We start from the raw sequence: 16,202 nt of genomic DNA, 5'->3' as shown, positions 1-16,202 counted from the left end.
GTCTCCCGATCGTTTACTCTTGCTGTCCTGTGAACAACATCGGCGTGGTGTTACTTGTTTGCTGTTTTCGCGATCGCGTCGCGCATGAGGATATCACCAGGTAAACTCGCCACATTTTTAAACATTTTGTTGTTCAACAGCATCAAGACTGACGGAGTGTGTTTGAGACAACCTCACAAGTGTCACAGATGACACATTTGGTGTTTTTTTGCTGGTTTGTCGGTAGGAGCTCCTGAAACGCAAGACTGCCACACATCTGTTCGACCAACGCCAGTTGATCTAAACGCCAGTTGATCTGGAACACCGGTCACTGCAACAAGCCCAGGTACAGTTTACTGACGGATGGGTGCAGGACCTTGAAATGCACCGTGTAGAACGAAAGACCATCGTACGTATCATAAGTTTACCAGTCTCACAAATAGTCTTCATAAATACACATTCGTTATCCGTTTATTAATATAACCTTTGAGCTTAACGGTAATTAATTAGTAGTGGAAATAATTTCTGGTACACGTTACAGAAATGTAGCAGTGACAATAATACTGTATGCTGTAATCGCACTGGACAATTAGTGATACAAAACAACTGTTTTATTCTGTGAATAAAAGTATATGTTTTTGTCAATGTACCATAATAACAGAAGCGAAACGCAATATTGTGTCAGGACAATTCACTATTTATGCACAATAAATAAAGGAGCATAGCGCGACAATTTCTGTTCAGCGCCAGACTTGCTTGTAACCTATATCACCAATTATGTTATGAAAATGACGCATTAACTACAACAGCAGACTGACCTTTGTGTAAATGCTTGGAGCAGACTAACCTGTGAGCTGGAGTGTTCTGGGACGTTATATTTGGTCTTTGAATGGCTGCAATCCAGGCCATCCGTCGCCTCTTTGTTACTTCGGAAACATGGCTCGAACAATTTCTCTTAAACGTCGTAATCCGATAACAACCGATTTCTTTACCCGTCGGCTTCCCGTGGCTGTCATGCGACCGGCTATTGCAGTTAATAATACAACAGCTTCTTGACATTTTTGTGTTTCTTTTTATCGCTGTTTAACTGATTTTAATTGAAAGCCTGCGTGCGCTAGTACCGCTTGCCACGAGTTCCCAGAATCCTTTGCGGTTCTACCCGTGAATGACGTCGCATTTTCAATCTCTATATAATATGCATGTTAAATTTTATATTTGGGGTAAAATATCAAGTCTTTTCAAGTAAACCGGTTCAAGTCCAATTCAAGTCCCAAGTCATTGGTGTAAAAGTCCAAGTCAAGTCACAAGTCTTAGAACATTTTTTCAAGTCAAGTCTAAAGTCATAAAATTAATGACTCGAGTCTGACTCGAGTCCAAGTCATGTGACTCGAGTCCACACCTCTGCAAATAAATGTGCGAATAAATTACACATGAATCAGTTTGCATGGTACTATTTTCATTTTAGAATGGTATCTGTGGTTTTAACTTCCACCTTCTTCTTACCTGGTGTTTACTGGGAAGTCTGCTTTGTGGTATTTCTAATACAGTATATTGCACCATGTTATGAGCCTGTCATTAAATTTGATGAAATGAAGCAAGCACATTCAAGGGAAGAGATTTTATTAAAATATACTTTGTTAGTACAAAATATACCACATTATCACAGGCGTATTGCACTTAATTTCATTACTGTCTGAAAAATATATGTAACTAAGTGTTGAAAATGTTGCTAAATCCATATTTTACTGTTTATTGGTACATTATGGTAAAATGGTAGCAAAACACTAGTTGATTTCTACAGTGTGTTCCTGTACGTAGACAATATAGTGGTGTGTGTCGTCTCCCTGAGTAAGGACTGTCAGTGCCTCCAGGCTGTGTCCCTCCTCTAACACCATCACCTGGTCACCATTTAGGGCCCCCTCTGTGTTTACCACCATCAGCTGGTTGCTGCAGTTACCGACTTCCTGCTCGTCGGCCACCTGCAACTTCATAGACAGCTCAACATAAACTTTTTGCCATTTTGTAAAATCTCACCTCCTTACATGGTCATGTTTTGTCGCTCACCTGCTGTACAACAGCTACAGTGCCTGGAGCCATGGCGACCATGGAGGTGACAGCATCCTGAGTCTCTGAACTGAGCTCAGTGATCTGCTGGATGTTAACTGAACAGAAAAGGCACTAAATGAATTCAGTGTTATATAGGACATAGGTAAACGCACATTATAAGCACATAAAACAGCTTCAGTTATCCTGAAGCTGTTGATGCTTCTTGAAGGTTTTACCGTTGTCCTGCAGGGTTGCTAATGCTGCCTCTGACAGGTGCTGTTCATCCTCCACAGACACATACTGCGCCTCTACTTCCTCTCCCACCTACGTATTCATACACAAGGAAGAGATTATATTAAGTTAGTTTCTAGTTACTACAAATAAACCCAATGGTAACATTCTACAGCTATGGGATACTAAGGTGCTAACATGGTATGGATGACATGGTGTGGATACAATGTTTACCTTCTTTACTTAGCCAAACAGGACAGTGGTAAATAAGTGATAAAATTTCATTCTATGTTTGGATGCATGCTCAATCATTCATGTATAGAAATCCTGTTCATCTGGATGTGGGAGAAATGTTTTCTCATTCATTTAAGTAATCTCTTCAGTGTCAGATCAAGTTACGTAGTAGATTTCCTGCTGAAGCATAAATTGGGTGAAAGTAGCAGCTCTTAGCCAGAGGCTGTTTGTTTTCCCCAATGTATAATTCACAGCAATCCTCCAGGTACTTCACTACCTGCACTACATTACTCTCTTTGTGCCGGGGGACCCAATCCTTGGGGTAGACCAGTTCTTTGGCGTAGTATGTTTTTGGGTTTGAAAGCCACAGAGACGTGATTTTTAGAGAAAATGATCTGTTCCAATATTCCTGATACCAAAACAATAACCAAAGAGTCTTACTAATGGAGCAGTTAGTCTTCTCTTCTGGATCAAGCAGATGGCACAACACAGAAGAGCTACAGTAGCTCGCCGGGCCCCGTTTCTCTACAGTAAACTCTACATCCGGATAAACAGAATACCCTTTCTAGGCTACCAGTCCACACACTTCAGCGTTCACACCCAGCTAGCTTTATTTTATTATCATTGTATCTTGTGTATTTGTTTACCTCCCAAGGGCCTTCTACCACTTTCAGACTGTGTTTGCTCTTCAGGTGACGGTTCAGCTCCCACTTTGTGCCATAAACAAATTCACATTCGGGACACTTCATACCTCCTAAACATAAGCACACACAAAGAGCTATATTACACTTTGTTTGAAACCCTACATACTCTAAGTCAGACAACAATTACAGCTACGACAGAGGTCAGACAATGTAGTAACCAGAGCTTGCCAAGAGAAAACAAATGTCAACGCTGTATTCAAATGTTTTACAAATGTCTAGCTGCAGTGAAATTATATATTAATTAATAATAATCAAGGTGCCTGGACATAGTGGAGGGAGAGCAGAGTTAGGACCTTGCTGTTTCAGGGCGTCAGGGTTTGGCAATCCGGGTCCGGCATTCTCGTATCTCTGATCCGGGTGCTTCACATTGTAGTGCCGCTTCAGAGCGCCAGCAATGTTGCAGGAGTAGTGACAGTGAGCACAACGAAACGGCTACAGAGACAAACACATGTTAGTGCTGCTGTTTAATTCTAGTTTTCTCTTGTTGGGTAAAATTTTGCAGCATATCTAAAGCAAGTTTTTTTTAAATACAGAATGCTGATGGGTCATTTCATTTGAAATCAACCAACTTTTAGAACATTTTCTGCTCGACCGTTTGAGATTTGCATGAAAGTTTTGTGGTTCAAGGAGTTTGGTGTAAGGATTACGGCTGCTACACTATTTTCAGTCATCTGTATTTCTTTATTCTACTCTTTTTTTATTAGTATATATTTTCTTCTTTGATATTTGATAAATGATGCTAAAATCTCACAGTAATCATTATAGGTGTTGAAACTTTGTATCATAAAAGGCCTGTGTTGATTTGAGATGGAATCACGGACCCTGATGGTTTGTCGCTCTATTTATATTCTGTTAAAAGATAAATAATAATAAAACTGAGGATGGTAAGGTTAGATGTAATCTGACCTTAAATTTAGCGTGCTGCTCCATGTGTCTGAGTAAGGAAGGTTTAGAGACCGAGGTGAAGTCGCACTCTGAACATTGAAACCGCTTCCCTGGACAGACGCAAAGTAAACACTGTGACATTTATCATCACTGGTCATTAAGAGCATTTGTGACATACGCAAAGTTATCATTAATTTTAAATTATAATATTAAAGAAATACATAATGTAATTTTAACAAAGTGCATACCTTCATCTGTGTGGCTCAGTCTGTGGCTTTTCAGCGTGACTTTAGATTTGAACTTTTTCCCACACAGATCACAGAGGTGACGTCTCTCCGTATTATGTCGGTTCATGTGAGTCTTCAGGTTGCTTTTACTGCGACCTGCATAGTCACACACGTTGCAGACGTATGGCTTCAAACCTACCCACACAGACAACAACATACAAACACACACTTAACAAGCTGCCAGCAGAAAAGATTATTAAGCAATTAAATTAAATTATTAAGCAAAAAATAAATAGACATTTTGAACATGGAAATCTTCGTTTCCAAATGCAATCAAATTATATTTAAGCCATAAACAGCAAATCTCAGCAGGAAAATGTTTTTACTCCTGAACTTTTAAGAGATATGCGACTAAAGTGGATATTTTATGGATACTTGGTGCCAATTGTATTTACGAGTGACTGTTGAAAAGGTGCAGCCATCGGTGATCTGGATTAGAGTCAGCCAAGTATTAGAATAGAAAGAAAAAGAAAATAAAGCCAGATAAACTTTTTTGAAAATTGTTGTTTTATAAACTGACGAGGTGAAAAAACTTATCAAATCAAGCGAGTACAGCAATTTGCTTCCTCAAGACAAAATGTTGTACTCTACAGCAGATATGAACAGGCTGTATATATTAAGCAGCTTCAGCCGAGCAGGGACATATTCTTCAGTCTTAAAGTAATTTTAGCAATCTCATTCACCTTTAAAAAAAACATCTGCAGAACAAAAAGTCCTGCTGCAGAGACCAGTGCAAAAGAAAAATAGCCATTAAAGTGTTTCTTTTGCCAGCATCACACATGGACAATTTTGCTTGTTTTTGTTTTCATCATTTTAAGAGTAACTTGACTAATGGGCCAATTTCCCTCAACAACATCTGCATGTGTATTTGCAGTCTGCTTCATTCTTCTGGACGACGGCCAGGAGGAAGAGGGACAGATGGTAACTCAGCTTTCAAAAATAATGATACAGTAAAACTCTGTGCAGAGGTGCTCGCCCACATGTGCTGAGGACTTGTGCTGTGTGCGTGTCGCCAGCTTTAAAGAGCAGAGTGTTATCAGACCTTGATGGGCCCAGATGTGCTGCTGAAAGTCACTGCTGTTCTTTAGGAAGTAGGAGTCACAGTAAGGGCACTTCTCTGCACGCTGCACCATCAGTCCTTTACCTTGTATAGGAAGAGTGTCTGTCCAAAACATCCATGCAAACAAAGAAACATGCAGTAAATGTACAAGATGGCAAATTTCTAATGGGCATCAAAATATTGTGAAAGTTAGCAACAGAAACTAGCTTTGCTATTTATTTATTTTAGCCTTGTGCGACAGCTTTGGCTGAAAGCAACTGCAACACTTTGATCATTTAAAGGTCCGGGGTGTAAAATCTAACCAGTAGATGTCAGCAGATTGCAGTCAATTGTTGCTGTTAAGCAGCATCAGGGAAAGTTTCTTGGAAGTGGATCTAACATTGTTGGACTCGGACACTTAGTGAAAAAGTTCTTGTTCAGTATAATCAAACTATTTATCAGAGGGAAAGTGTGATTTTTAAGAGACTCGAGCCTAACATTAGCTGGCATAACTTAGTTTATGACGCATAGCTTAGCTGTTGTTGTTGTTGTTTAGTTGGCTCGTTTTGAAAGCTCTCTGGAGACGGGGCGGCCACATGTTTAATCTGCTGATAACAATTAATATCTGGAATAAATAAGCGTGTTTAGGGATATTTTGTGTGTTAGAGCTCTGAATTGAGTTTGTAAAATGTGGCTTAACGTGTGGAAGGGGAGGATGAGGTTTTTATCCAGATCCCAGTTGAGTTGTTTTACTTTTTGGTGAAGGGGACGGGTTCTCGGATGATTAAACAGAAGCATCATCCTACATATCCTGAGTCTGATGGTGGAGGCACTACTTAAAATTTGCCACCATGGGACAGAAATGCCTACGAGCTCTTCTCCTCCATCTTTGCCGTACTACGTATGTGGACAGTCTGTGGACAGTCTGTGGACAGTCTGTGGACAGTCTCTAGCCAGACACATAAAACTCAAGTAGGTGGAACATCGCCAGTCCATCTCAGCCACTTCAAGATGGTGGGCCAACATGGCAGCTTCCACAAATCAGTTCCGCGTGTATTTTTAATAGATTAAAACTAAGTTTATGAAATCACATCAGTTTGCTGGAAGACCATTCTACACTGTGTATTTATGAAAGCAACATTATTTTTATATAAAATTACCTGACTGACTGTGCTCACAATACGTGCCCAATAAAAAGTTATAATAATAATATAATATATATAATTATATAATAATATAATTTGGATTTAGTGAGGCAGGAGCAAAAGGTAATACTGGCAGTTTTAAAAAGACAGATCTGAATCTGCTTTAAAATAAAAACAAACAAGAATGAGTTATATAGTTTTTTGTAGTGACACAGCAATGCTTGTGTGTTCTTTACCAGGGTGTGATGTTTTAATGTGGTGCTTTAGTCTGTGCTCTGGATAATTACGATGGCAGACAGGACACGTCTCACTCCTCCCCTGTAATTGAAGAGAAGACACAAGGAAAGGCTGAAGGAGCAATCATTTTTAGTTGTTTAAGCCTCAGTGTATAAATTCAACAGCACCACATATTAAGAACCTATCACTAGGAACTGGTCTGCTCAGGCTAGTTACCTGCTCTTTGTGTGTTCTCATATGTGCTTGAAGTTTGTATTTGTCAGGCGTGCTGTATTTGCAGTCAGGATTCGAACAAGTCAGCAGCAAGCCACTGTGCTTCTGGATCTGGTGTCGCTTTAAAGAGCTTTTGGTGATGGAAGAGTAGCTGCACTTTGAGCAGTAATGCAGGTGCTCCTTGGTGTGTGTGCGCACATGGCTGTTATAGTGGACTCTGTACCAGAACAGTTTACCTGTGCGGCACAAAACTGTGATTAGGAGCTGCACACAGTATTTAACAGTAAATTACAGTTAAGTGAATATTAAAAAAAGCAGGACAAAGCAAATCCAATCTACTCAAAGAGTTTTGTTTTTTTATTTGTCTTACCGCAGTATTGACATTCTAGTTCTCCATAAATTTTCCTAAGCCGCTGGAAAGTCTCCATATTGAGCTGAGTCTTCTGAAGGGATGAAAACACCTGCTCGAATGCATTGTGATGGGAACCCTCTGAAACCTACCAGCAGAAATGGACAAATGCAACCTCAGTATAAGACTGGATAAAAATGCTTGTCTTCTTACCATGAGTGATTTATCGGAGATGATTTATCGTGAGAACTAAACACACTATAAAATAGTTATTGCTCAGCACTCATGCAGAGGACGCTACTTCAAACTGAATCTCTGCATTGGCAAATTAAGCAGGACTATCTACATATTTAAAGTCATACAAATAGGAAGAAGGATACGACCAGATTAAGGAATCTAATCCCAGTAAAACTACACTTGTTTTCACCATTTAAAAAAAAAAAAAATACAAAATGTGTTTTTTTCTCTTGGTAATATTGGTTTGTGATCTTAAAGAATAATACAGCTAATGTGGAGGTGCTTCCTCGTTTGTGTAAATATAAAACATAAACGAGGTAACATCTAAAGAAGAAATATTTTCATTAGGAATTAAATCATATTATAATTTTGCATTTACCTCCTCTGATTGTGCAGCCTGGCTGTTGTCTGGACCTGCAGACAAATGTGTGCATGCGCTGGCATCAGACGGGGTTATAGTTCCTGATGATGATGATGAAGATGATGTGCGTGTGTTCTCAGCAGGTGCGTGTCCATTTTTTTGAGTCCCAGCCTCTAAGTGTGGACTTTGAATGTTCTCTTGTGATAACAAGGTGTGCGAGTCCTCTTTGAGTCTTTCAGCTGCAGAGCTGCATGAGTCTGGCGTGTTAATGTGTGACATCTTCTCTGCTGCTGCTTCTTCTTGTCCGTCTTTAAAGGTTGGCTGTGCTTCTCTCTCTTCTATTCCTACTTCCTTTCCCATCTCTCCATCTATCAGCGGCACTGCCTCTAAACTTTCAGCGGGATTTTTATTAGCCTGTTCTTCTTCATTCTCTTGCTCTCTCTCTTCTCTCAGCTGTTCTCTTTCCACATCTTCCCATTCCTTCCCCCCTGTGCCATGTTGTCCGTCCTCTTCTCGTATTCTGTCTTCTTCTCTCTCCTGTGGTATCCGGCACTCCTGTGTGTCCATGCTCGCCTCACTCCCCAGCATGTCTCCTCCAGGCTGAGCCAAATAGTAGCTGCTGTTGATGGAGTCAGTGAAGGTCTGCTCTTGATCTAGTCCTGGGTGACACTCTGTCAAGTGACTCTTCAGCCTCTGTGAGCTGACAAACTTCTCGTTACACACGGAGCACACGTACAGGAAGAGGTGCTTCCTGACATGAGCAGAGAGGGCAACCATCTTGGTCACGGCATGGTCACAGAGCAGGCAAGCGTAGGGACGCTTAGGCCCATGGACTAACATGTGGCGCTCTCGCTCTAGGTGGTTTTTGAAGCGTCGGTTACATATGTGACAGTGGTAAAGGAGCTGTCTGAGGCCCTGGCGAGTTTTTAACCTGGATTATATAGACAAACGGAACAGATTACAAAGGCAGGGTCACAGGAAACAGTCAGAGATATCAGCAAAGATCAGAGTTTCCAAATCTGACAGTGACAAAATTAAGTAATTTTCCCCCTTTTCACCCAAATTTAAAAAAAAAAATGCATGTGTTGTGACTCGCAAAGATCATTTGCAATTAATTACAAGCCAAATTAGTAAAAAAAAAAAAAAAAAAAAAAAAAAAAAAACAACACTATATTGCCCACAGTATTCCTTCACCCATCCAAATCATTGAATTCAGCTGTGCCAATCACTTCCATGGCAACAGGCGTATAAAATCAAGCTTTTACAAAGAAAGATCTATGAAGATCACGTTTGATGTGAAAGCACTTGAATGGAGTCCTGACATCAACCTGATAGAACACCCTTGGGATGAATTAGAGTGGAGACTGCGAGCCAGGCCTTCTGGTCAAAAATTCCCATAAACACTCCTAAACCTTGTGGAAAACATTCAGAGAAGAGTTGAAGCTGTTATACCAGCAAAGGGTGGGCCGACATCATGTTAAACTCTGTGGATTAAGAACGGGATGTCCCTCTAGCAAATACGTTTGCAATATAGTGTATCTACAATGAGCTACATTAACGTATTGTTGCATCAGGAACTCTTCCCTCTGTCTTTGGCTATAAACCCCATTCAACACTTCACGCACCACCTCCCTGGAGGAGCACCTCACAGTTTGAAAACCTCTTCAGCAGGACAAACCTCAGTTGTTGGTAGCTCTGGTAAACAGTGGGATCTTTTAGATTATGTCGTTTCTCCATGTGTTTCAGCAGGTTCTTGACATCAGAGTACTTTTTCTCACAGAAGCCGCAGTGCTGCTTCACCTTCATATGGACACGCTCTATATGGACCTGCATCCACAGAGACACAAATTACAAACCATGCAGCTTCACACTGAAAATATATTCAGTATATCTAACACGGTCAAAAGAGAACTTTAATATCTTGAAGCCTGTGTGTTAATGCTAATAATACTCAGCATGTAACAATATGACTACTGAGAGCAGTATGCCAGCACCTTGAGGTGTCCTGGGCTGAGGCAGGTGAAAGGACAGTGCTGACAGCTGAACTTCTCTCCAGTGTGCTTCCTCAGGTGAACATTCAGGTTTGCTTTAAAGGACAAATCTAGTAAGTAGTGCAACTCTTCCTTTTCCAGTTAATGCTATAAACACGATCAACTTCAACTTTGTATTCATTTACGCAGCCATCCTGAAATCTATAGACTAATTTACCTTTGATGGCCGATGCGTAGTCACAGTGCAGACACTGAAACGGTTTTTCTTGGGTGTGTGTCCTCAGGTGAGCAACCAGTGAGTGTCTGAACTTAAAGATTTTGTTACAGAACTCACAGGCAAAAATTTTCAGGTGGCTCTGAGGCAAACTGTAAGACAGCAGGTGACAATATTACATTTCTCATAGCTGATCAGTTTCACTCCTGTTGATATCATGGTGAAACAGGGTGGACCTAACCTCTGTCATATTACATAAGAAGAAGCTTTTAGCTACACTGTAGCCCCAAATCTAAAAACTGTGTAAAATAAAATCCACATACAGTCGTGTCTATGCTGCCGTGTGAAAAATTAAGTGCACCCCATGAGCCAGCATTTTGTAGTTAGCATTAGCTGCAATAACTTGAAGTAATTTTTGAAGTAGGTTTTCTGTAGGACTTTAACAGTCTCTCACATCACTGTAAAGGAATTCTTCCCTCTTTTTCTTTACAGCGTTACTTTAGTTTATTGAGGTTTTGCGGGCATTCATTTATGCACAGTGCTTTTAAGATCCGGTCAAAGCATTTTAGTCGGGCTGATGATGTCTGGACTTTGACTGGGCCATTACAACACCTTGATTCTTTTTTTTCAGCCATTCTGTTATAGATTTGCTGTTGTGCTTGGGATCATTAATCTGTTGCACATTTTAGCTTTTGGGCAGATGGCCTCTACAATACTCTGGTATACAGAGGAGTCCACTCAATGACTGCAAAGTCATGCAGCTGTAAAGAAGCTCTAATCATCATAGTGCCACCACCATGCTATGAGCTGTGTGTGTGTTGATAATATGTTGCATCTGGTTTTGTCTGTCCTAAGGACTTTATTACAAAAGATGTAACCTAATCCATGCTTCCATTTTTTTAAGTTCTTTCATGAACTTTAATATTATACATGCTAACTGAGGCCTGCAAGGTATTATATGTAGTGGTCTAATACTAGGATAATTTAGTGGGACGCCCACTCCTGCTTAGATTAATAACTGTCTTGTATACTTGTAAATAATCTTTCTCTCTGTAGAATGATGGACAAATTGTTTGGAATTGGCCTTAAAACTATTCTCAGCTGCTCTGGAACAGTCAAGTGAATTTGATTAGCAGCACCTGGATGCTACTTACTTTCTTAATTTCTGTAAAGGCAGTAAGGGTGCGCTTATTTTTTCACATGATGCACATATGAAGAAACAACATTTGAGTGAAAATACAACTACAAATATTAAAATATTCAAAAAGTACTTGGAAGCATCTTGTTTGATAGAACATTCCTGGAAGCCCCTGCTGTTTGTCGTTGTTGTTGTGGTAGGATTAGAACTAGGAATAGAAAACAAAACAAAACATTGACAGGTCACACAGCGACAACCAGAAACTTAAAAATCTTGTAAAAGATTGTTAATGTTCACAAACCAACTATTTCACCTAAAATCAATTACACTGACTTCTAATTACTTACAAGAAATCTTCTGGTTTAATAATTTATTAATTACCTTGGCTCCTGGTCTGTTTGAGGGTTATCTGTGATGGCTTCACTTGCAACATCATGTGACTCATTCTGGACGACTGCAGAGTGCTGAATGTCCAGAAAGATCAATATAATAATGTCACAAAATACTTTTGGACAACAAACACGGTATCTTTTTTAGGACAGAATCACGAGTTCAAATTCAGCTGAACTACTAAAACTTTCTTCACTGCAACAAAAACACTGTTAACAAGTTATAGAGATGTCAGCAGAAAGTAAGTATAATGTAAACACTGTGCACAATCCTGTGTTTCTAAAGGACAGAATTGAATTTTACTTCTGTGTAATTTCGAGTTTTATGAGCAACATAAAATCAAAACACCACGTGGCTAACATGGTTACAAAAGGAAGAGGTCTCAAACCATGTGTAAATTAAACTGTGTAACTTTGTTAGAAGACTTTGTTGTACATAAAAAAAAACATATTTTAACCCTTTAAAGCCAAATGTAATGTATTTAATACATAAGTTTTTAGGACTCCTAGAAACATAATCAGTGTAATAGTTTTACCCCCAGATAAACAAAATAAATTGCACGTTACATTTTTTAGGAATAAATTACAAAAATAGCTGGATGTGGCAAACATGATACAAATTAAAATTAATATATGCAAATTACTATATTTTATTTTTTTATTTGTCAGAAGGTTCGATAAACACTCCATTTAAGAAACTGATTTGGGCAATTCCATGGTTCAGGCTTTAAGGGGTTAAAATTTGTGTGAACTGACTCTTTGCTGTTCCACAGCATTTCAGCACTTACCTGAGGTTGAGATTGAGGTTTGATAGAACCAGATTCTGCTTCTGCTGAACCTTCCTCTACAGGAACCATTTTAAAAACACCTTTTGAATTAAAAGTGAAGTATTATAGTTATTCATAAAACTGCATTTTTAGCCAGAAAGTAAAAGCAGGCTTAAATACCGCTTTAATGCCAACCTGGAAGTGTTTCATATTCTGTCAGAACAACACTGATAACAGATTTTTTGTTTCCTGTTGCTTGGCCTCCTTCCTTGGAGATGCAACTGTGGTTGGTTTTTAAGGATCTAGAGTTTCCCCCTTCTATAAACAGAGAACAAAAGATAGATCAGATCATTATTCTTCCAATAATGATTAATTTTAAGAAACCATATTCATGATCTTACTGCTTTCTCGATCAAGTCCTGATTGTGTCTGGTTGTGTTTATTCTGGTTTGGATCAACTCCTCCGGGATCCACATTTTCCGTTCCCTCACCTTCTGCTGTACCAGAGATGCTCCCTGAAAATTATTGTGTGTATTAAATTGATAAACTTCAAATGTTAGGTACAGTAACTAGATCTACTTTAACATCTTCAGTGTGTGTGTGAAAAGATTTAACAGTCTTCAAGCAACATTTCTAGCATGCTCTCCAACTAACTGTTCTTTGAAATCATCTGCGGCAGGCATTGACTTTCCTGCTGATAAATTATTTCACATTTGTGCCCTTTGATTCCTCACCATTTTCCTCCTCATCTGCATCTTCATCCTCTTCTCTTAGGCAGATGTGTTTAAGGATTTGACGCCTGTTGCTGAATGAGCGATGGCAGTGTCTACATTCCAGGCCTGATATCCCATCATTGTTTTGTGCTAAAAAAACATTATTACAAAAACATATGTACCACAGATTAGTAACAGCAAAGCTACATTACTAATCAGGAATACAAAACAAGAACCAGCTATCCAACTAATATAATCAGTTAGCAGTCTGCAGACCAGTACTACCAGGTAACAAAAGATTGATTTACACTGTATAAGGCAACAATACCACCTTCTGCTGAACTAAATTGTTGAATTTCCTCCTTTTTTCTCTTTTCTTCTCTGGAGTTATTCTCTGGAGAATGGCTGGAAATGGCCGTGCCCTCTGTCAAATCTGTGCGTATCTTCTTCGTAGAGCCCTTTGGTCTTCCTCGTTTTCGCTTCACCAGGGTCTCTGTGGGCCAATAATCCAACAGAACAGTTAAAAAAAGGCAGCACTGTTTTTTTTTTTTTCATTTCTTGCAACACATCCACCTAAGAGAACAGCATCAACAAAGACATTATTCTGCAATCATTGTCTGTGTAGCCAAAACATTTACAGACCTGAGTAAGGTCTTTTTTTGTGATAGTAATAGTGGTGATGTGGTGGTGCTCTGACCTGCCAGCTTCTCCACAGGATCTGCCACAAGAGGCTGCAGCGCAATAATGATGTCATCTAGAGGCTCCTGCTGAGGGTGCAGCTGGGAGCAATGTGCAAGTAGCTGGGAGCGACTTGGAGAAAAGACGTTGCACAGGCGACACATAAACACAGAACCAGCTGGGGACACAGAGAGAAAAGGTGGCATATCCAGAGCCTTTTGTTAAATAAGTTGATCTCGTCGTGGTTTGTTTTTTTTTTCTTGTACCGTAGAGGTTTATGCGTTAATCAACTAATATTTGTAGCACAGAGAAGATACATTTTGCGGCAATATGAGAAACTGTGGGGTGGATATTGGCTAATTTTACCGTGTTATATACTGCATGTATGTAATCTGCTGGAAAATGTAAAAAGATTAATAACAAACAAGTAATCGGTTTTCTCTCAACTCCCAATCCACCTCAAATGAAACATATTATTACAGGAACAATAGCTTAAAAGCCACTCCCAAACTAACCAGATCGTCTAACCAGACATTGTTAACTTCTATGATAATTATTGCTATAGTAAAGTACACGTGTATAATTTGTCATTTAATGCTGATTTAAGTGTGGGAACTACATTGACCGTGGAGTCAGGTGACACTGTGTGTTAACGTAACAGGTTACGGTTTGTAGCTTATTTGTACTTTTCTTTCTGTATAGTGTCCATAGTTTGAGCATAATATTAAAAAACGCCAAATGAAACGGTGCCCTTTTTTTAAACCATGCACGTCTGTTTATTTTGATTTGGCCCGAGTTAACATGAAGACCCGAAAAACATATTCGAGTTGAAGCTAGCCAAATTTCTTACCTGCTTTTTGTCCATCCATTTCCCTCTGCGACCAACGAGCGAAGTAATACTAATTTATATACAGGCCAGAACCTATATGCGAATAAATTTATTCACTAAATCGTGATTTAGAGTCTATTTTTTACTGAATAAAGACACACATTTCTGTCGAATCTGCGGCACAAATCCTTCAGGCCAGCGGAAGTTTGCTGGAGCTGCAGCACTGTAACAGACATCGCCCTCTGTGGCAGGAGGACCGCACTGCAGCGCAAAGCAGCGCGTTTAGGCGTTCGGTGCATACACACCGAACGCGATAGAAGCGACCAAAAAGCGCCCCTGGCTGTTCGCTTGCACATTCGGGCCTCGAAAAGACTAGAGATTAAAAAAAAAACGAACGTGTTACAGATTCTGTGCTATTTATCATATACTTATACAAATATAGTCAGAAATGTGTCATTGTACAAAAACAGTAAATATACTTAGGTTTCCTTATTTCTTCATTTTCTTCTTTTAAAATATTTGTCAAAGAAAAAAACGTGTTTCACAACATATCCCTAGTAAGCCATCATGTTGTTTACAGGTATGGATATTATATAAAGAGACACTGAACATAATAATATGTAAGAATAGAAGAAGCTCTAAGTGAGAGTTAAGTCAATCATAAAGAGCTCATAGCAATTAAAGGTGGTTGTTTTTACTATTTAGGACTCATTAACGCACTCATAGTCAAAGTAGATCAAAAGTGCAGACTAATTAATAATTTCAGGAATTTAAGGAATATTTGACAAAAATGTTTCTGGTGTTTTGAATTTGTCTGCAATATATTTCGTTTATTAGCAACAGCTAAATTGCCAGGAAGAGCGAATCTTTGAATTATTACATGATGTAATCAAACACTGACAACAAACACCACGCACTACATACAAAGATAATGGCATAACATTTATTAAACAATGCAAAAAATTTACAGACTATCATTTACAGCTTGTTTTTTTGTTTGTTTTTTTACATAAAAAAGTGTCAGCTCAGGCCTGCCCCAGTAGTAAACAATGTATAGAGGCCGCCCCATATACCCACACCCACACACGCACACAAGCAAACAAATATGCACACACGTCATGTGAACAAGAAAATATTTGCCATTTGCTTTAAAATGCTTTCAGGTAAAGATTGTAAATCAAAGGGTTGCTAGATCCTATTAACATTTTCCCTTCTCCTAACTTCAGTTTTACACCCTCTGCCTATTTCATTGTCCATTTAGTTTTTCATGCATTTTAATGTATGTATATCAATTCAGGTTGAAGATGCTTTTACAATAAAAGAGACTGTCATAAGGACTCTACTTTTTGCATAAAAAGTGCATGCTCTGTTATCATCATCATCAAAAACAGATTTTTAAATGATTTTTTCAAAGTGATTGTTTACATGCATCATTCAGGTAAAATACAACTGAAATAAACTCCACACCAATACATATGAAAATAATAAAACTTTAAACTAGACTGGATAATTTAATAATGCACAGCAACATTTGCG

At 39.0% G+C, this 16,202-nt stretch overlaps 1 protein-coding gene across 3 annotated transcripts; it reads right to left on the bottom strand.

The window, feature by feature from the left end:
- Positions 1-1,582: 1,582 nt before the first annotated feature.
- zfat (zinc finger and AT hook domain containing) lies at positions 1,583-15,042 on the bottom strand. Of its 3 annotated transcripts, none has more exons than XM_026183981.1 (24): positions 14,688-15,042; positions 13,857-14,015; positions 13,491-13,652; positions 13,181-13,309; positions 12,848-12,961; positions 12,642-12,764; positions 12,468-12,547; positions 11,672-11,754; positions 11,424-11,498; positions 10,156-10,304; positions 9,942-10,033; positions 9,626-9,774; positions 7,966-8,878; positions 7,371-7,497; positions 7,004-7,236; positions 6,787-6,868; positions 5,409-5,528; positions 4,328-4,501; positions 4,101-4,189; positions 3,488-3,626; positions 3,138-3,244; positions 2,262-2,349; positions 2,044-2,141; positions 1,583-1,958 (listed from the first exon to the last, which is right to left on the bottom strand). In XM_026183981.1, exons 1-24 carry the CDS (start codon positions 14,704-14,706, stop codon positions 1,764-1,766), a joined length of 3,699 nt encoding a protein of 1,232 aa, XP_026039766.1. In that variant the 5' UTR covers positions 14,707-15,042; the 3' UTR covers positions 1,583-1,763. The 3 variants fall into 3 exon arrangements, with proteins under 3 accessions (XP_026039766.1, XP_026039765.1, XP_026039767.1); XM_026183980.1 differs by having other exon boundaries at positions 1,583-1,964; positions 14,688-15,041; XM_026183982.1 differs by having other exon boundaries at positions 1,583-1,964; positions 12,468-12,523; positions 14,688-15,041.
- Between the last annotated feature and the right edge of the window lie 1,160 nt (positions 15,043-16,202).

This window comes from Astatotilapia calliptera, chromosome 11 (genome assembly GCF_900246225.1).
Source record: "Astatotilapia calliptera chromosome 11, fAstCal1.2, whole genome shotgun sequence".
Taxonomy (NCBI): domain Eukaryota; kingdom Metazoa; phylum Chordata; class Actinopteri; order Cichliformes; family Cichlidae; genus Astatotilapia; species Astatotilapia calliptera.
The sequence above is the reverse complement of the archived record's forward strand: the minus strand, read 5'-3'. Positions and strand labels throughout refer to the sequence as shown.

Bases quoted from the DNA above. Each gene is read 5' to 3' on its own strand.
- zfat (XM_026183980.1), bottom strand. The intron at 12,765-12,847 runs GTAAGATCATGA...CTCTGTTTATAG, and splicing joins AGGACTTGATCGAGAAAGCA to AAGGGGGAAACTCTAGATCC. The intron at 11,755-12,467 runs GTAAGTGCTGAA...CTGGACATTCAG, and splicing joins AACCTCAATCTCAACCTCAG to CACTCTGCAGTCGTCCAGAA.